Genomic DNA, 22,286 nt, shown 5'->3' on the forward strand with positions numbered 1-22,286 from the left:
AAATATGTTATAACAAAGGTATAAGCTTTCGGCCGACGTGCGCTGAAAGCCAAGCTTATTCTATACTTATTATCAATTCCTTCACTTAACTCTTTTTCTTACAACCAACTTTGACAAAGAATTAAGTGTTCTGTATGAAAAATTATTTATGCACTAACATTTCTGTTTAACAAGTACTTTAAGTTTGATTTATGTTCATAAATCCTTTTTTTCGTATTGTAAGAAAATGTTATAAAATTATTCAAAACAAAATCATTGAAGTATAAAAGAGCCATACATAAATTCACAATACGCTAGACATTATGACATCTATTATTGACAGGAAAAGTAAGAGAAAGAGTTAAATACAATACAAATAGTTAAACTAGCGTATAAACCGTGCATTGTCTATGCTTACCCGTCTGTCAAAAATATACTTTTTCTTCTCTACAAAATCTTTACCTATATTAGTTGACTATCTATCTGCCTGAGGTTAGATATTTCATGAATAAAGTAATATAATAGAATATTCATAAAAACGGTGATATAGTCTTGCTTAGGAATTAATTTTAAAAGTATGTACATTAGAAAATATATAAATATAATATGTTCAGTTATGTCTCCAGTTCAAATAATTTGTATGAAAATACTTGGCGATTAAAAACAGTGGCGAAAAGTTTCTTGCCAGTTCTTCTTACCCGCTCTACGCCTTTGACTAGCGAACAGCCCTGCGATTCTGTAACTCACTTCACGAACTCACACAGCGGTTTTCGCATCGGCGGTCTCTGAGTGAGTTGCGGTGAGTTACAGAATCACAGGGCTGGTAGTAAATGTAAATTTACGATTAATTTAACTTGACAATTCAAAAGTGTACTTGGTTACCCACTTGAATAAAGATATTTTGAGTTTGAGTTTATGTTTGTCGTAGATGTAATGACACATTTCATAATTTGATCACATATTGAAAGATTAAGATATATATACTATATACCTACATGTAACATAAATAACTCCCCTCGATGTTACCGTTGAAGTTAGTGGAACTTAAATTCCATAAAAGCTTGATATAGTTCAAGAGCTATTCATAAAATTCCTAACCTCAAAAACATTATCTACATTAACCTCGCGATATTGTCAGCGTATTTACTATAAGTCCATATTAAAAAGTTTTCATTAGAATATGTTCAGTCAATGCACCCAATTTCGGCATAAGATCGCTATCTTTATTTTCCTTTCTGTGTCTGCATTTTTTATCTTTTAGTCCGATTTCGGATTTGTTGTGCGTATTCTTTATTTGAGTTGATAGATATAGGTTTTTCTTATTACAAGAAGTGCACGCACAGTTAATATTTTCACAATCACTTAATTGTTTCTTAACTTTGTTCTTGGTTTTAATGGGAATGTCCTCTTTAACCGCTTCAACTACCAGGTGCTTGTGGTCAAAGCATGTTTTTGATTTCTGTGAAAAAGGAAACACACTTTTACTAAATGTATAAAGAAACATATTTAGAACATAAGTTTAACAATTACTCATAAATGACTTCTTATTATGACATTTGCATGCCTGTTATTGTATGGCTGATTGTGCGGACTTTTCTTGTTGTTGTTTTTATTTTATTGTGTAACACTATCATGGCAAATAAAGGATTTATTATTATTATTATTAAAGCTAAGTTAAACATTTCATAACTTTAAATAGTTGTGACATGTTTTATCGTAATAGTGCTTTGTTTTTTAAAGAGCTTGGAAGCAATAACAACGGGACATTTTGTTTGCGGCTTAAAATAGATTAATTATTATTATTTGATCATTAGTATGAATTTACAACTGGATATCAACTTACTCGATCGTAAGTTCAGGATTTTAAGTAACATAACGTACATTCATATATAGAACGCCTATTATTAAAGCTGTATACAATTTTAAAAATCCTTTCTTAGTGGGTTTTTACTCAAACATATATTAAGTGCCAAAAATATTATAATCCCTGTTGCCCTGTCTCTAAAAAAGTTAGTTACCAGGTTTTTTTAAATAAATACCAGACTGTATATAGTCTACATCAATATTATATTCTTAATTATATAAAACTAATTATATTATCAATTAACTTCTGAATACACATAATATTAACGTAGTTAATTAGTGGTTAGATCGCAAATTTCAACCAATAACACAAGTATGTACGTACATTGTAACATGGTTAGTATAAAATTTTATATAATAATATAATAGAGAACATAATTTACATATATAGTTATCTGTATACCATATCTTAATTAGAGTTAAAAAATATATAGATCACATACGGTAGGATTCACTGCTTTGGAATAGATCTGAACTCTCCCCTCCAGTTCCATCTTTAGTCTCCAATCTCTCCAATACATATGGGCGGCAGCGCTACTAGGCCAACCTCTTCGCCATGTGTGCCATCTGCAAAATAATAGAGGTTAAAGCTAGTAGATAATTACATATTAACCTTATTTTAAAGATAAACCTCACCAAATTTTTTCCGTCGTTTTGTTTACGATGTCAACAAAAATCCTAATTGATGATATTAGAAAACAACCAACAAACAACAAACTCGCTCACAGCCTGTGGTTTTGAATATACATATTAATTTAGTTAAAATAATGTATTATAAACATTAGTATTTTATAATGTATAGTTTAATATAGTATCGTTCAAAGTAGCGACAAAAAAAAATCAGTGGCGCTACTACTTCTTTAGGCCTTGGCCTCAGATTTGTGAATCAGTTTCATGATCATTTTTAAATCTAATAAGTGATCTGCCTCCAGTGCCTGACACACGTCGTCGACTTTTTGGGTCTAAGACATGTCGGTTTCCTCACGATGTTTTCCTTCACCGTTCGAGCAAATGTTAAATGCGCACATAGAAAGAAAGTCCATTGGTGCACAGCCGGGGATCGAACCTACGACCACTAGGCCAACACTGCTCTTAGATTTCGCGACATACATTATCAATAATGATACAGGAAGCCAATTCACAACAGGACACTCCCATTAAACCAGCACACGTATCTTTTTAAAACCAACATTAAACCGATACTGATTGATGATATCGTTGTTAACGCGTTTCCCGGCTTTATTTATCAGGAGTGTCGTTCGCATAATAGCAACTCGTAGACTACGCTTATTGAAAATCGATGTCATAGCGAATGCATTTGTTGTACTCTTATTCTATATGTAACATTAATAAATTATAAATCAGTGGCAATACATGATCTCTTAGGTCTCGGCCTCAGAGAACATTTGTCAATCTAATAGGCAAGTAGGTGATCAGACTACTCTGACACAACGCCATCGGCTTTTTGGGTCTATAGCAAGCCGGTTTCCTCACGATGTTTTCCTTCACCGTTCGAGCAAATGTTAAAATTCGCACATAGAAAGAAAGTCCATTGGTGCACAGCCGGCGATAGAACCTAGGACGTTAGGGATGATAGCCAACACTTTAAAATTAGTACCAAAATAAAAAAGTACAATTTGCTGGAATATTGGTCACTGTTATATATGTGTTTACAAAATCTTAATAGTCAAAAACCAGGTCCTTTTGGATAAAAGAGTTGGTATAGTAATTTCCTTACCGTGTCAAAAGCTGTAAAATTCTAGACTTCTGCCCTAAAGCTCGATACACCAGTGCAGTTGATCTTAAGGAGATGAGGTCAGCCCGCACGGAGCGTTGTAATGACTTCGAACGGATACTAACTCTTGTTGCTTCTAAATAGTACTTGGATGCTGGACCTAGTAGACCTGTGAGTTTTAGCTTTAGTTTATTCTTGATCTTTGTTTTATAGTCATAATATTTACTTAGGCGTTACACTCTTTCGAAACTGTTACTTGTTTCATCAGGATTCAAACTCAGGACATTTGAAATTCTTCATTGAGCAAAGGCAATAAATTAATTAAAAAATAATCCACAATATAGTTTGAGTTTAGAATCACAATCACAAACACTTGAATGAAATTTTAGCTTGCACATGAAAATATAAAAGAAAATCCACAAAATTTACGCAAAACATACCTTTATTCTTGAGCCAATTTCCATACAAAATATAATGTTCCCAGTTATTAGGCTCCAACTCTACCAGTCTTCTCAAAATGCTCAATTTTTCTGTTTCTGGTTTCAACGACATCAGTTCAACATGAGCTTGAACAAATCGAGGTTGCAACGTGATACACCGTTCCAACATTCTTATTGCTTGCTCCATACGACCTGTTTTCCTGCAAGAAGAGTAAGAATATATGTTTTAATTGAAAACTTCTTTAACAAATAATTTGGAAATTCTCTTTCAGTCTCTTGGTGGCCATGACATCGCGTGGTGTAATATAAATGTGTGCATTTAAATAAAAAATAGTATTCGTTGCAGAAAAACGTTTTCTTTTTTTCACTTTAATACAAACATCAGCTACAACCTTTTTAGGTCTGGGCTTCAGATGTCTGTATCTGTTTCATGATCATTTGTTTATCTAATAAGCATGGTGATCAGCCTCCTGTGTCTGACACGCCGTCGACGTTTTCGGTCTAATGCAAGCCGGTTTCCTCACGATGTTTTCCTTCACCGTTCGAGCGAATGTTTAATGCACATAGAAAGAAAGTCCATTGGTCCGGCCGGGAATCGAACCTGTCGTAGGTTCAGGGATGAGAGTCGCTCGCTGCCACTAGGACAACACTGCTTGTTTAATAGTGTTTAAAAAACTACTGTACTTTGTTTTTGTTTTATGTTATATGTAGGTAGATTTATATATACGAGTATCATATTCTTTTATCTATAAATCCGATGTGGACATTGATCATGCTATTGTTTTGATACGTTTATGTAGTGATTACGTAAAATTTTTTATCATTTCAACGCGATTCCGAAAAAAGAAAATGGAACTTTTACCTCTTGAGGTTATAAGCATATATTATATGTATGTTATGAAATAAAGTTAACAAGCTTCTATTGTTCTGGAGTTGTGGCGTGCTTTTAACTATCAGAGTTAACTGGGAATGCTCGCTTAACGTTGAGCATAGTTACCTAAACTTTGTAAAATATTTAGAATGATTTCTACTGTCTGAGATTCGAAAAAGTTTGCTAATATTATAGTTATTTTAAATTAGTGTAGATTTTCTCAGTTAGTTTCTTGAAAATGGTTAGCCATGCGGTATTTTAAAGAAACATTATCATTACTTCGCTTTTATCTCAATTTTGGTTTTAAAACCGGAACCACTTTTATAAAATTACTTTCTACGAGAAACTAAACACAAACTTGTAGTGTACTAAGTGATATAAGTTTTGAGTATTCCATTTCCGGGGGAAAAAGTATTATTTCCGGTTGGAGAGCATGACCTACAAAAATACACAATTATACTCTACTTCCTACTCTGAGGTTAAGGAATACAGAGACATACTTGTAAAGCTTTCCCAAGTTGTAATGAGCGTTGACATGTTGTTTGTTGTATCGTATCGCTTGTAGAAAATGGTGCTCTGCGTTGTCTGTGCCCGACACCAATGTTCCAATGTTGTTGTGGGCGCTTGCATATGTTGGCCACAACCTTAGGAAGAAATGTGTAAGATTAATGCAAAAAAATTGTATCCGGTCTATATAGGCCGTAGACCCTTGACCTTTTCTCATTTAAAAAGGTCTATAAAATAGAAGAAAGAAAAAAGAATTAGAATATTCTAATTCGTTTCTCAAGTTTCCGATTCAGCACTGTCAAATATGTCTTACAAAAACTGTCAACTTCATACAGAAATAATGGTTTGACAGCTCTCGAATCTAGATTTAAGTTTGATTGACGTTCTAGACAACAATTAAATATTTTAGTTTAAATACAAAAGAAGTAGGTACGAGACCAACAGCTTTCCTAAACGTTCATTTGTTTTAATACTGGCATAAGAGTAAATACGTCACACCTGGTAGCATGTTAACTTTTAATAGAAAACATTAGAGGATGCGAGGCATATGCGTGAAATCACTCAGTCAAAGTCAGAAGTCATTGCCTATGAGTGAATAACCCTACCCCATGAAGACGTGAAAGCGAGCCTTTAAGAGGTACGGCGTGCTATTATTTTATCTAAACAGTTACGAGACCTTATATAATTTACATAATTATAAATAATTAGGACTAAAATTAAATAAACTCATTCTCATTATTAATTAAACGAATTTATTCATTTATCAAAAGACATCTGAACAAATTACTGCATATTCTCGAGCAAGGAAATAACTCTATGTAAATATGTTAATTTCAAGAAATTACATTTCTCTGCAAGTTTCATACGCGTATCTGCAGCACGTAGTACTGCAATGCAATACCTGTCTGCAGTACTGTACAACTTAGAATGTCGTAATAAATAAAGATAAACTACGTGTGAGTACTTTAATCCAGAAAAGTATGGTGATAATATGTTTAGATAGTGATAACAAGCTGTTTGCTTAAACTATGTAATATAACAATAATTAAAATAAATACGTAATAAGCTACAACACTACAGATTGCATCCGCTTCTACGATCAATTTAATTTCACAAACAAGTAGGTGTTCAGTCTTCTGTGTATGAGAATGTCATTTGTTTTTGTTTTTGAGTTATGCCGGTTTCAATACGATGTTTGCCTTCACCGTTGGAGCTAGTGCTAATTGCACAGATCGAAAGAAAGTTTACAAATGAAAGAGGAATACTGCTTTACAAAATAAATAACATGCGATGCGATTTTTTTCAAACTAAAAAGTCTACAAAAAGAGAGAGGGACTTTATTGGAATTATAACTTGACATATATATTGACAGAGTCATATATAAGATATAACGTTATTACATTTGAGAGAATCATAAAATATCTAAAATAAATAATAAAGTGAGTCATAAACCTTCTATTTTATGAATCATGACCGTGATAGTGATTTAGAAATCCGTAAATCATAGATTGTAACGCCGTTGACAAAAAGGAATAAAAATCCAACCAATTATTTACAATTTGGTTTATTACATTCTATGATTGCAACGAAATATGCATCTTGAAATAGATAATTATGCAGTCATCTAAACGTGCAACTATTGGCACGGGTACCGGCTTTATAAAGGTCCCTAATCTGTGTTTCTTAATCACTAAGTAATAGAAACGCGAGAAAACAATGACTTCCTGTTGAAGGTGAAATTTGTGAATTACTAGTTAAAAAGTTCTTCACGTTCACAAACCTCAAAGCCTCCTTATAATGCTTGATGGCGAAGTCGGGCTGCTCTGTTTCTCGTAGAAAGTTTGCCAAGTTGTAGTGAAGTTTGGCGTTCTGCGGCAGGTTTGCAACGTCCGCGCTAAAAATAAAAATAACACATATTTATTATCTTTAGCTATGTTTAATGGCTACTAAAGAGCAATGTACACCTACGACTTGAGTACATAAAAGCTTGTCGCAGACTACAGCCTTGCGATTCTGTAACTCACTTTTCAAACACTCACAGCGGTTTTCTCGGTCGCGCTCAAATCAGTCGTGAAACAGTCATTTTACGATTTGGCATTCTGATAAACAATAAACTACAAGCTCCCTCCGCTTGTCAAGACACAATGTAAAATTGCTTAACAGAATACCATGAGATTTCAAAAATGACGTGAGTGACGAATGGAGCGTTGTTAGTGCGAGGTGAACTCACGGATTAACAGAATCGCACGGCTGGCCTTGCCCTGGATTGGTGACGTGTATCTGCAATGGCCGCCGCTACATCATATTTTTAAGAGGATTGGCACATCAATAAGTGAATATCTACTCTTATTCCATCAGTTGAACACGTACATTTAGAATAAATATTAAATATTTAGTTACAAATAAGGTTTTCTAAATCAAATCGTTATATATTTAAACTCATGCTGTTGTGTTATAATTATTTTGATATAATTATAACTTATATCCGCCAATGTTTCGACTAACGATTAGTTGCGTTACTATAGAAAACAATATACTGAGATATATGTATGTTGAGATTGATATACTTGTACATAGTAAAAATGTATTACAAACTATAATGCAATTGTACCTATATAAAGTAGTAATTGTTATGGAAAATAAAACTTTAAACTCAAAAAGTTGAACTGTAAATTTAAAAACAAATGACAATTACACGCAGTATGTTTGTAAAGTTTGTTGGTTGACTATAACTTAGCAACAATACACATTAAAGTAAACCGATTTATCATGCCTTGTATTCTGCGCCAAGAAATATAAAACTTTAAGTGCATTTTTGTATATCAGATCCAACTGCAATTTATGTCAATAAACTAGATAAAGCGGTTTTTACCACGACTGCGAGTATTCCACATTAAAACTAAGCATTAATATTTGAGGAGATTACGTTAAACGTCACTTGTGGTGACTGGTCGTACTTGAATTGGTGTATTCGGTGATATTAGTTATTTCGACTATGTGTTTGCGTGTTGTTCCCACGAGAATGTAAGTGCGTGCTCCTATTACACCATGCCTCCTGCTGATAGAGGACTGGTCTTTGTTTTTAATTTATGTTATTACTATTAATTACTTAAGATGTCATGTGGAACATGGTGTTATGGTTGCAGCTACTTACAAACGTTATGTAAAAAAAAAACATGGAGATTAAAAAGAGAGGCGGAGAGTTTATTGCCAGTTCTTCTCTTCCGTTCTATGCCCTTGATATGTGAACTGGCACTAAATGTAAAGCTAGAAGCATTTCATATACAGTTATTTTTTTCACGATCATAAGTGTACCTATATGATGAAATTATTTTTGAATTTGAAATACATTAGAAATTCCCTAAATTTTCGTTGCCCTACGTGATTTGTTACGTATAAGAACAAGCACAGAACTGGACCAAAATTTTGAAACACATATTCAAGTGTGGCTTACACACACACGTATCAGTTAAACTTCATTTAACCCTAGAAAGATAACGTTATTTTTTTGTACTGAAAAGATAAACATGCGCCTGAGAGGCGCACTATTTTAATAGCAGATTTTTTTAATGAATGTCAATTATTTTTATTTCATTCACCACTGTAAATTGTTGAATTATTAATAGGTAAATAAAATACATAAGTATTATCATAAATTTTTATTCAAAATATGAAAATTTGTAGGTATTTATAAACCCTTAACAAAAATTAGAAGTCTTCTGTACTTAGGTAGAAATTTTTAAAAATATGTAATTTTTATAGTGTTTTTTCTTATTAATTAATTAATTATTATATAATCAGTCTCAATTTTATAAAGATACTGGAAAAATCAACGGCTAAAGACAATTGTTGCAACCATCTTTTTTATGTTCTCCGCACACTGTCTTTTTACATATTGTGCAACTCATCTTGGACATTCTCTTCTTTTTTTTGTATATAAGCTACAGTACCGTCAAATTTTAGCTGGAGGTTCCTCATCAGCTTCTTCAGACATCTCTCGGTTAGTTTGTTCGAGGATATTCTCAATACTTTCTCTTGCATAATCTCGTCAGTTGTAAATATCTCAAAGCATGTAAGTGGTTCAATAATATTTCGAGACATGCGACTAGGCCCTCTATTGGAATGAACTATATTGATCGCAGACGTTCTTCTGTTATTTTGTCCTTTAGCAGTATCCCAAACATGCCTATTCTTGCCCCTGATCACATCATTAGGCGGCGTTGGTCATGTCCAGTATTTTCAGTGACATTCTGCGATGAAGGATCATTCGAATATTCATAAATCATAGCTTCATCTACGTACTCATCATCAGTATCGCTTTGCACTTTGTCTTCACTTACATGGTCCTCGATCTCACTGTCACTGCCGACATCTGCGCCTTCATCTTCTTCATTCAATAAAGAAACAATTTCTCTTTCATCCAACACTCTTCTGCTCGCCATGATGCTAAAACGCTCCTAAAATCAATTAATTACAATAAGTATTCACCAATAAAAAAAACCTACCTTTAAACTTACCGTACATTGGTAAAAAATTGTAAAAACAAAATCACTATGAAAGTGGCGAAAGTTACACAAAAGATAAACATGCGCCTCCCGAGCGCAACGCATCGCTCTTACAGCAAAACTGTGGTACTTACCGAACAGAAGCAGTAGTCTCTCGGAAGTGATGACCAAGGACTGAATTGGCCCGGAAACACAAACTTGTATGCGCGTCGGTAACAAAATGGCAGCGAAATATATATTTCGCGGGCGCCTCTGAGGCGCACGTTATCTTTCTAGGGTTAACCAAAGAAAAGATAATGAAAATGACGTGTATACGTGACGTATGCTTTCGTACCATAATTCATTAAAAGCAGTGTTGGCCTAGTCGTTTCAGCGTACGACTCTCATCCATGAGGTAGGTGGTTTGATTCACAGCCGTGGACCGATGGACTTATTGTCTATGTACGCATCTAATACTCGCTTGGACGATGAAGGAAAATATTGTGTGGCTAGCATATCTCAAATCCGAAATTTGTCAGACAGACAGTCGCCTACTTGTCAATGAAATGAAAATGATCATAGAAACGGATGCATTCTAAAGCCAAAAATATTTTTTTATTATTTAATTATATATATTAAAAGATTACGAACCGTAATAATGTCGCCCTGTCGCGCCAGTCCGCATTACGTCTGTGTGTTCTGGCCACCCCACTAGCTGCCAGTACCACCAGACCGACAACCAGAAACACTTTTGATCCCGGCTTTGAATACCACATCAGCTGGACACCGTACGCAGTTATTATTACACTTCCAACACTGTGACAAAATCGAAATAGATTGATGTTGTACGTTTACTATAAGGAAATGAATGCTTAGGCTGCTTAAGGCTTTATTTTCGTGTCGTAATCATTATTATGAAAATAAAGCCTGTTTCACAATTATCTGTTCGTTCCTTTCTTCTGTATTATCACAGAACATTGCATTACTGTGCGGCAAGATTTTCATCAAGCAAAACAGTATGAATTTTGTATCATTTTTTTAAGTATAATAATAGTAACAAATAAACAGAAGTTTGATCTAGATTCTAGAAAGTTATTTTATTCAACCTGCCAGAGTTTTTTCTCAATCATGTTCTGTGAATAAAAATATTTTAAGAATTCGATTTATGTGAGCCGTTCTAACGAACGAGTATTATATAAGGAGTATTTTATTACTTTACCCTCGGGGGGTTAATTTTTAACCCAGTAACAAGATACCTCATTAGTTTAACAAGTCGTAAATATGCTCTCATTATATAATCAATTTTCCATTTATCCTCATGAGTATAAATTCTTTGAAATAAATATTTTTGCGTAACACAGTGGTCTAAAATCTCAAAGGCTTTGTGTGGAAACAGGTAAACACAAATATGTATTACAATCAAGAATGGGCTCACGAATAATAAAGCTTATTAATGGTGAAACAAATTAATAAATTTTCTACTGAACTGATTCCAGAGATTAATTCCTACAAACAATTTTTTATAAGAAACAAAACGTTCTTCGACTATTATGTCATGAAGCATAAATGTTACAAACATTTTTTTTATTTTTTTTTATAATTCATGAATCTTACGAAAAACTTAAAAGAAGACTTTATAAACATCAGGCAGCAGTTAAGCAGTTATAGAGATGTACAGAAATGAAAGATTACCTTGGTATGTAAAGAACACGTTCTGCGATGACAAATCCAACGGTGACCAACAAGTTACTGGCAGGCAAGAAAGGTATGACCAGAAAAAGAAGACCCACGACGACTGGACAGTGTCTTTGTACCTAGGTGAAAATTAATTGGAAATCATTAAATATAAATAATTTTATAAGATCTTGTATTTTAAGTTTACTTTCATCATTTTATGTTGAAACATATCAATTTGAGCGTATTACAGGAGGATTAAATTGGAAATTTTAAATCTTTAGTACTCGTAAATAGTCCTTTTCATGATTAATTATGAACGAGATCTTTAATGAAAATAAAAAGTGTAAGGTTTCTTATTATGTTGTTTATGTGACTGATATATAAATAAATATTCGATTGTAGACATTTTCATTACATGCATTATATTATATATACAATATATATATTTGTTTTTAGTTAGAAAACCTTTTTTTATTTCGTTTTTTAATCACATACCTCCATATCTGTAAAGCACCGATAACAGAGTAGAAGAAGAGTGCCCAATGCAGCACAAGTGAGCAGGTTCCGAGGATCCCAGCTGCTGGTGATGAGAGGCACAGAGCCCATCTGCCAATCATGACTCAGGGTCCAGGGACACAGAAGGAGCCACCAATTGAAGGCCGCCAGGTAGCAGAATGTCATCAGTCTGCAAGATAAAAGTAATTTGAGCGGTCTTGAAAGATTATAGAAGAGTACGAAAAAACGGGTTTAGATATCAATTATGGTGAGTGAAATTCATTTAGCATGAAATGTTAACGTACCCACAGCAGTCTTAGTTACGTAAATTGAAATAAAGCTTCTTTGCGAATATAAACCAAAAATATGTACATATTATATCATATTATGTCCTATCGCGCCATGAACAGGATTACTGAAAACCCTCAAAGAGGTTTGTAAAACATCTAATAAAATTGCATTTATATCCGTTGAAGTTTTATTTAAATAGCCCGATTTAGTACAGAAATAGTTGTAACGAGATATAGAACCAACCCAACTCCTCTCATGTGAGCAATCATAATGTTTGCATTGCCTCTGCAAGTTTACATAATACAGTTATTGACTGGTGATAGGCAGGTGCCTACAATATGACTAGAGAAGACCTGTATGATAGCCTTCCATTGCAGATCGGACATACGAGTATTCAATAACACTGTCTACAGTAAAAAGTAAATGTACTATAACTAAATACATTAGATGGTTAAAAAGGACTTAAAGTTATCAAAGAGTATTTAAGTTTATTTATCAAGTGAATAGTTATATATTGTAATGATATACGTTTATTTCGTCATGGTTATTTAGCCCAAAAATACTCAATCCGACGAAGTACAACAATATATAAAAGATCTCTTTCATTAAGAGAATTCTGGGAACTTTTTGAAATTAGCATAATGTTCTTGCCTCTATACTCTTTAAATTTATACAAGTATAATATTTTGGCTGAAAAAATGACATTACTTTGACAAAGAAAAAGTTCCATTACAAGTTAATATGCGATGGCATTATAACTTATTTTATCCAAGAGATTTGCAAAGCGACGCTTATAAAAGCTAATAAGTCGTACGGTATGCGAAACACAATGCTCGTACAACGCACGAATGTGTTTGCGGCTATTACAGATTAGCCATTTCTACTTATTGTGGAAATAACCATCTTCTATTACAACGTAATCATATTAATGCGAAAGCGTTTGTAATATTGTCAGGCAGGTGCGACGAATTTCGAACCGCGCGTTCGTTATTAAACCACAGAATAGATAAAAATGTTTGGTATTTATGTTAACGTAAAATTGTAAACACCGTTAGATTGTAATCTATCTCGCGAGATTATAAACTGTCGAAAGATTGTGATTCTCAGCTTACTGCTTACAATTTAACTTATTATTATTCGGTAGATTGCACTACACTAACTTAGTTATCATTCAAACTTCTTTGGTCAATTACAGATTAATTTTACTTTCCAACAATTTCATATAACTACCGAATAATAATACGTTAAATTGTAAGCAGTTCGTTGGGGTTCACAATCTTTCGACAGTTTATAATCTCGCGAGATAGATTACAATCTAACGGTGTTTACAATTTTCCGGTGACATTTATGTACCAAAACCATAGTCACTGATTTGAAATTCACAAACGAATTCAATGATAAATTGTGTTTTTTTTTTTTTTTTTTTTTTATAGAACGGGGGGCAAACGGGCAGGAGGCTCACCTGATGTTAAGTGATACCGCCGCCCATGGACACTCTCAATGCCAGAGGGCTCGCGAGTGCGTTGCCGGCCTTTTAAGAATAGGTACGCTCTTTTCTTGAAGGACCCTAAGTCGAATTGGTTCGGAAATACTTCAGTGGGCAGCTGGTTCCACATAGTGGTTGTGCGCGGCAAAAACTGCCTTGAAAAACGCTCAGTTGTGGAACGGCGGACGTCGAGGTGATACGGGTGGAATTTCGTATTCTGTCTCGACGTCCGATGATGAAATTCAGCTGCAGGTATTAATCCGAACAACTCCTCTGAACACTCTCCATGGTAAATGCGGTAGAAGATGCAGAGTGACCCCACATCTCTACGCAACGCCAAAGGATCAAGCCGCTCGGAGAGGGATTGGTCGTCGACGATTCGAACCGCTCTGCGTTGTATACGGTCAAGTGGAAGGAGCTGGTACTGGGGAGCCCCCGCCCAGAGGTGAGAGCAGTACTCCATGTGGGGCCGAATTTGCGCTTTATATAGTTGCATGCGGTGGCCCGGAGTGAAGTACCGCCTCGCCTTGCTGAGCACACCAAGCTTTTTGGAGGCTAATTTAGCCTTTCCCTCCAAGTGACCGCGAAACTGAACGTCGTTCGATATGTCAACGCCAAGTATTCCAATGCTGGCTGTGGCTTTAAGAAGAGTGTTTTCGAAAAGAGGAGTAGCGACAAAGGGTGTTTTTTTAGCGGAAAACGCGCAAACTTGTGTCTTCTTGGGGTTAAATTGGACTAGGTTTTGTCTGCCCCAGTCTGAGACTCCACGTAGTAGAGTTTCGACTTCAGACACAAGTTTGTTCCGGTACTCATCAACAACTGCCCGAGAAATACCTGCCCGGCCAGTGTAAAGAATATCCCCAGTGCTGTCATCCGCATAGCAGTGAATGTTGCTAAGTTGCAACATATCATTGATATGCAGAAGAAATAGGGTCGGGGATAGAACACAGCCTTGTGGGACCCCAGCGTTCACGGGTTTAAGGTCGGAACATGCTCCGTCGATGACGACCTTGATGCTCCGATCGGCCAGAAAGCTGGAGATCCAATCGCATAATTTCTCGGGAAGCCCATAGGCTGGAAGCTTCGAGAGCAGTGCTCTGTGCCACACCCGATCGAAGGCTTTCGCTATGTCCAAACTTACCGCCAGCGCCTCCCCCTTGGACTCAATTGCTTCCGCCCACCTATGGGTAAGGTATACAAGGAGGTCACCAGCTGAGCGACCACGACGAAAGCCGTACTGAGAATCGCTAATCAACTGGTGACCCTCTAGATAACTCAAGAGCTGGCAATTAATAATGGTTTCCATTATTTTGGAGAACAAGGAGGTTATAGCTATTGGGCGATAGTTGGACGGATCAGAGCGATCGCCTTTTTTTGGGATCGGATGTATCGAAGCGGTCTTCCAGCACTTCGGGACAGTGCCGAGCGAGTACAGGTACCGGAAAAGGCGCGTTAAGACCGGAGCCAACTCAGGAGCACAAGTACGCAGCACAATTGGGGGGATACCATCCGGCCCGCTCGACTTATGAATGTCCAAGGTAGATAGTGCTTTGCGGACAGCACGTTGCCTGAATGTGATTTCCGGCATCGAAGAATCACACCGCGAAATGGTCGGTGGTGATCTCCCTCGGTCATCCAAAGTCGAGTTGGACGCGAAGAGACAGCCCAAAAGGTCGGCCTTCTCCTTCGCAGTGTGGGCCAGAGAGTCATCCTCCCTGTGCAGTGGCGGAATGGAGGGCTGACAAAAATTCCCCTGGACAGCTTTGGCGAGAGACCAGAAGGCTCGAGTCCCTGAAGGGAGTTGGGCCAATCTCTCGCCAAATCTGGCAATGTGCTCTGACTTTGCCTTAGTGATTTCTCGTTTGAAGGACCTGGAGGCTGAGTTATATGCTGTTTTAAGTTCGCTGGTATTGGCATCACGAGATTTCGCCGCTTCCGCCCATGCCTTAAAGCATTCTCGCTTTCGACGCGAGGCCGCCTTGCAAGAACGTTTAAACCAGGGCTGAGACTTGCCACCGATCGGCACCGCAGAAAATGGAATAAAGAGTTCCATGCCCTGCAGAACCACTTCGGCGACAGAGGCGGCGACGGAATCTGGAGCTTCCGGCGAAAAGCACATAGGCCCCCAAGGGTAGGACGCAAAGAAAGACCGCATCCCGTCCCAATCTGCTGACTTATAGTGCCAAATACGGCGACAACCCATAAAGCGGGGCCGTGAAGGGCGCGTAGATGGCACAGTACTCCGGACCACACAATGATCTGATGAACCCAATGGCGGGTCAACAGAGACTTGATAGTTCTCCGGATGTGAAGTCAGCAGAAGGTCCAACAAAGAGGGTTTATGACCATCCACATCTGGTATTCGCGTAATCGCAGGGACCATTTGTGTCAGGTCGTAGGCTAAAGCAAAGTCGTGAAAGGATCTTCCCGCGTGATCGGTAGTTTCAGAGCCGAGCCAATCGGCATGGTGGGCGTTAAAATCGCCAAGTATAACGATTTCAGCGGTAGGAACCCTTTCGAGCAGGGAGTCTGTAGCCATTTGGATGTGCTCAATGAGTCGGTCAGTTTCGATATTTCCGCTATGGGACCTATACAGGCATGCGTAGAATCGCGGATGGTCATCGCAGTCTACGCGCAGCCAGAGGTTAGATAGGTCCCTTCCTTCAAGCGTCCCGAGGCGACGAGAACAGATATCCTCTCTGACGTACACGCAAACTCCCGCCCGCGGCACAAATGAATGTTCCAATTTGTACCCCGGGTAGGAGAGGTAGGAAGTATCAGCCGGGGAGGAAATCTGAGTCTCGGTAAGAAAGAGCAAGGCCGGCTTCGCAGTCTCTAAATGGTAGTGGACTGCGTTGATATTGGTATTGAGCCCCCTAACATTTGTGAAGTCCACGGCGAGTGTGGACGGGGGTGCCTTTGTAGGTTTGCTCCGTTTGCCCCGAGAACGAATTATGTTATTTTTTCCGAGCGCAGAATTGCCCCCCCCAGAATACGAAGGGCAGCCTGTGCGTCCACCACCGGGCGCAGAGTGTCCCGGTGTTGGACGCCCAGAGGGGGATTCTCCACCGCGAGCGCGTGTGGTACCCCCCTGGGGTAGATTCTGTCTTTTTTTCTGCACCTTCATATTTCTTGTAGAGGGGGGGGGGGGGGGTGGGGGGGGGGAAATGGGCTCCGGGAGTCTCTCTCACCGCACGAAACGCGAGTACAATAAGGCAAACTTATTGCATCACTTCACGCCGGTTTTCTGAGAGACAGTGGTACTGCCCCGGTCGTGCCTGCCCATTTGGCTGAAGCCCGAAGGCAACAGCATGGCACTCCCACTAGGAAATGGACATATAGATATGCATTAACCTACATTGCACAATCATTAATAAACCTGTTTCTTGCTCTTCTTACTATAATAATTTAACAAAATTCAACTTAAATGTATTAAAGATTTATTTTGCATATTAATTATTAAACAATGGCCTCGTTTTATTGACGCACAACCAAACATGGCGGCAAACAATGTTGCTGGTGCAAAAAAAAGGTTGTATATGAAAACTCTTTTCATAGAATATAATAAACCTAACAATAGCTCCAACATCTTACAAACTTCTTCAAAATTTCCTCAATATTACCTTTCATGTGTTATCGTTGAATCGTATTATTACAAGATTTTCAAAAGGGTTATAGAAATTTTGAATTTTCATTCATGTTCATTGACGGTAACGCAAACTTTGCCCAGTTCACAATAGAAAACAAATTTTGGGGCGAGTTAGAAGTTGGCAGCGTCACAATAGAGGTTAAATTAGTGCCAAGTTATGTTACGGAGGATTTAATTCATAAACAATAAATATCAAAAGAATATACATACATACAATAAAATAAATAAACTAGCCATAATTTCGGATAAGTCCCTTTTTCTCATACACAATCAATTAAAAATAAACTTAAGTCCATTTGCCGTCCCGGCAAAAGCCTCTTCTAGATCCTTCCATTCTTCCCATCTCTTTTACCGTCCAACTTTTTTCCAATTGTTGGATACCAACATAATATAGTTTTTCTCCAGTGTCCTGTCCTTCTTGTCCTTTTGAATACTCTTTGTAATTGCCTCTTTCTTTGTCGTGTTCCACACCTTTTATTTTTGGAACGACTAAATACAAAAACTACTTGACCAATTTCATAAGTTCTTTCATCATAACTTATGTCCAAAAAAATTAAAAAAGTGGGACAGCGCACAAATGTTATTATAAACATTATTTAGATCTTTTCACTAGTTTTAGTAGTGATTAACCCAATTCATTAGGATAGTGTGCTGAATAATAAATCAATCGAATCAAACCAATGGTAAAGTAAATAAATAAATAACTAATCGTGGTTAGCTCAATTATAATAATACCACAGCTTATAATTAATATCAGTCAATAATTACTTCGTAATCTGTCTACTCATCGGATTATAACCACGAATCTCAATCTATCGATCCATGGGTCTATTGATATCGCAATACATTTATACTATATCAATATTCAATGTAATATTCAGTATATATAATATATTAAATTAGCAGTCACGAATTGCCTTTGCATATTTTGAAAATACATCAAGAGCCAGGTTTCGTTATCGATTTCTGACTAAACATATTTGTTCACAAACATATCACCCGTGAATGAAAACAAATATATATTTCGTCCTTATTGCAACTAATTAACAAAGTTAATAAATAGTACTGCGGTGATTAAAATTTTTTTCGCGAGGTATATATTATATAGACCCATGACTGTCCTTCTTTAGTATAGAGATATATTTGTGATTATATATCCTTTCTTATTCATTAAAATTACAAACAATTATTAAAATATGTACCTATATTTGACAGGCCAGTCCGAAAGCTTCCAGTGATACAATATTTATGAAATCCTGCATGTAATCTACTTACTACGTTTTAGTCTGTGTAGCTTTTTAAAAATATCCTTTTTGAAGTGCGAAAACTTTTTTAACTCTTACCGTACAAAGAAACTCGGGTGGAACGCTGTAGGATTGTCTTGGGGCGAGAAAACAGGCCACGTCCCGTGCAACAGAGCGAGACGAACGCTGATCAGCAATGCGAGGGACACGACGACTTTAATTGTTCTTATTGACAATCCTGCACACTTCTTTTCTATTTTCATAGAGCATATTGACCTAAAAAAAGGTATTAAACATCAGTTAATTCAAAATAATTTTATTTTTAAAGTAGACAAGAGATATAATGTTGGCCTAGTGGCTTAAGCGTGCGACTCTCATCCCTGAGGTCGAAGGTTCGGTCCCCGGCTGTGCTCCAATGGATTTTCATTCTATGTGCGCATTTAACATTCCCTCAAACGGTGAAGGAAAACATCGTGAAAATAATCATGAAACAGATACATAACTCTGAGGCCAAAAAAACGGTTGTAGAGCCACTGATTTTTTTATTTCTTTTAGAATATAACTCGCATTTTACAAGACTTATCACACCAAAATATACCGTGTATCGAGTAAGATCATGAGTTTTATAAATTCCCGTTATCCCACGTTATCAATATACTTTAACGAAGTTTTCTTTTACTCTATGATAACATATGTTTACAGACTATATTATAATTGATATACCTGGCTTAGTATTAGCTATTAGTTAGTATTATCTTGGTTCAGGGCTGTAAGCATTATAAACTCGTTGAATTATTAAAACATGATATCACTGCAACAACTTTATAGTGCATTTAACTGATATATTTATGTATTTTTGTATAAGGAATTAAGCTGATCGCTACCAACATATATTTACATTTTATATCCTAACCAAATTGAACAATATGTAATTATGAATGTTTCAACTTTTAATAGTCATAAAATAGACTGTACGGAAATACAAATTACAATAGTAAATCATTGAAATGTGAAGTAATAATTGTGTGTCGAATTGCATCTGTTATTTATGGTATGAGGTGCAAAAAGGCATTTATTGTCGCATTAGCATAATAACTAGTGGGCGAATTAATCAATTCCTTGCCGTAGCAATAAAGAAATGTCCCGTGTCGCTAATGGAGCATAAGGCAGCGCGAAACGCTTGTTTTTGATATATTTCTTAACTGGCAAATCAAGATTAGCCTACAGCCCTATGCATGAACATTTTTAGGCTTTTCAAAGTTAATGTAATATAATGTAAGAATAAATCAACAAAACAGTGTTGGATTACTGGCTTAAGCGAGCGACTTTCAACCATGAGATCGTGCGTTCAAATAACTGTTGTGCTAATGGATTTTTCTTTTTAACATAATTAACACTTGCCCATACCCAAGAATCGATGATGAAGCGCAGAAGGGTGATGACCTACTTGTTTATACAAAATAAAGAACTGGTGCAATTTGCGGCCAAAATCCATACAGTTGTAGTGCTTGGTAGATTATTTTAATAAATCACTCAAAACATGTTTTTAAATTTCTACTTGTTAAGTAAATTTAGTTTTAATAGAAAATCCGAGATTCCCATAAATCTAAAGATTTTTTTAAAATTAGTTATATTAAACAAAACGTTTAGATTAAAACACTCTTGAAATTTTTGGATAAAGTCGCTTTTATTAAGAAAACAATCAGTGTTATAGCACTGTTTGACGGAAGTACTTTTTTGTCTCTTTCCTTCAAATTGTATAAATGATGTGATGAAAAGAAACACTACCTTAATTTAGTTTTTATAAATAAGGCAATAACGCACGCGTATCAGTGTGAACAAATACAGGTTCTATATTCAACTATGTATTTTCAATATCGAAAACTTAAAAAAATAACTAAATTTAAAATTAAAGCTTTGCCGTTGTCGACTATTCTTTTCCATAAGTTAAGTTAGTTATTAATCGATTCATATGGATTTATTTATATTAATACTAATAGAAAATAATGTATTTAAATGTTCTACTTGAACACAAAACACGGACATTGTAATTATTTACATTATAAGAGCAATATAATTAGCTCATGTGAAGGGATTATACCAATCATGACACAAAGAAGATAATTAGTTTATAAAGGAAATAGGGAAACAGGCCAAATTTCTATTTAATCATACATAATTAGAAGGGCTCTTTACAATGTAATGTATGCTTTAATTGCCATTGAATCATACGTTCATTAATCAAATAACACGGGGGCCAAAAGTCCTTAGTTCTTGCGAAACGATTCGTAAAGGCATAGAGAGTAGATTCGTAAATTCAGACTTGCTATATAAAAAAAATTTCAACGGTTCAACGGTTTTGTCACACCGGAACTTATAAACTAAGAACATCCAACAAAACTAACCTCTTTACGAAAGGCCAGCACCTGTAGAAGTCAATAGCCAGGTTGAGAAGTAATATTGTTACACCTGTCTCCTTAGCCAGCATACTTAGAGCTCCCAGCACCACACTTAAGCACACACTCTTCTTGCTACTAGTAGGTCTGCAAAAATGGGTTACTATTAATTTTTACAGCCTTAATTAAATAACAGCCAAAGCTCAAAACGTCCAGGGATCGATGCAAAGGGAAATAAATTCACATGAAAAGGCACAGAACAAAATATTGTATATCATCATTGAGGCATATTGTTTCCCGTATTATTAGAGTCTTTAGTAAAATACAATTATTATTTAAACTATAATTATAACATTCAGCGTGCGACTCTCATACCTGAGGTCGTATATTCGATCCCTGGCTGTGCGCCAATGGACTTTCATTCTATGTGCGCATTTGCTCGAACGGTGAAGGAAAACATCGTGAAGAAACCGACATGTCTTAGACCCAAAAAGAGGACGGCGTGTGCCAGGCACTGGAGACTGATCACCTACTTGCCTATTAGATTTAAAAATGATCATGAAACAGATTCAGAAATCTGAGGCCAAGACCTAAAGAGGTTGTAGTGCTGATTTATTTATTTATGACATGTATTATAAACATTTAGTATATATTAAAATAATAGTAGTAACTAAAAACATTCTTTAAGCCTAATCTTTTAATAATTTAGACAATATTTCTACGCAATAAATAAAATAAAGAGTTAAAATTGAATTTCACTTTTCCAACATTCGACTTCCATTCAATATGAACAAATTATAAATGATTGAAATGGACTTTTACAAGTTAACAGTCTACCATTTATTGTTATTATCGCCGGAATGGGAGTGGTGAAATCACTTAAATGTATTTCGATGTAATTTTACAATGAATTTAGGATTTTAACTGAAAAGGAACGTTTATTTCTATCGAACAATATACTTTGAAAAGCAACTAACAGTTTTTTAACAGCATTAGCTTAGAGATAAAGCGACAGTAAGTTTGAATCACGGCATCAATGATGTTTACATAAATGTTTTATTAACGTTTTACTCACCTATGATATACTAATAAAGATGATAGAAAGAAGATACATGCAAGTACATCCGCTCTGCCAACCACACCTGCTACCTATAAAACAAATCAAGGTT

The 22,286-nt window shown here is 36.0% G+C and overlaps 1 protein-coding gene and 1 long non-coding RNA gene across 2 annotated transcripts in view; both read right to left on the reverse strand.

Annotated features, from left to right (window-relative positions):
* Positions 1 to 804: 804 nt before the first annotated feature.
* LOC125059368 (protein O-mannosyl-transferase TMTC1-like) overlaps positions 805 to 22,286 on the reverse strand; it is a 119,295-nt gene continuing 97,813 nt past the window's right edge. Inside the window, exons 4-15 of the mRNA XM_047663766.1 lie at positions 22,193 to 22,266; positions 21,127 to 21,264; positions 18,821 to 18,997; positions 12,052 to 12,241; positions 11,572 to 11,693; positions 10,531 to 10,695; positions 7,176 to 7,289; positions 5,389 to 5,532; positions 4,018 to 4,217; positions 3,581 to 3,746; positions 2,286 to 2,409; positions 805 to 1,438 (exon numbers count right to left, since the gene is read on the reverse strand). Of these exons, the coding sequence (XP_047519722.1) occupies positions 1,139 to 1,438; positions 2,286 to 2,409; positions 3,581 to 3,746; positions 4,018 to 4,217; positions 5,389 to 5,532; positions 7,176 to 7,289; positions 10,531 to 10,695; positions 11,572 to 11,693; positions 12,052 to 12,241; positions 18,821 to 18,997; positions 21,127 to 21,264; positions 22,193 to 22,266 (1,914 nt within the window). The 3' untranslated portion in view covers positions 805 to 1,138. The remainder of the gene's footprint in view (positions 1,439 to 2,285; positions 2,410 to 3,580; positions 3,747 to 4,017; positions 4,218 to 5,388; positions 5,533 to 7,175; positions 7,290 to 10,530; positions 10,696 to 11,571; positions 11,694 to 12,051; positions 12,242 to 18,820; positions 18,998 to 21,126; positions 21,265 to 22,192; positions 22,267 to 22,286) is intronic.
* Positions 9,040 to 10,184, reverse strand: LOC125059370. The gene is made up of 2 exons (XR_007118647.1): positions 10,035 to 10,184; positions 9,040 to 9,852 (listed from the first exon to the last, which is right to left on the reverse strand). It is a non-coding gene; the product is annotated as an uncharacterized LOC125059370 (long non-coding RNA).

This window comes from Pieris napi, chromosome 19 (genome assembly GCF_905475465.1).
Source record: "Pieris napi chromosome 19, ilPieNapi1.2, whole genome shotgun sequence".
NCBI lineage: Eukaryota > Metazoa > Arthropoda > Insecta > Lepidoptera > Pieridae > Pieris > Pieris napi.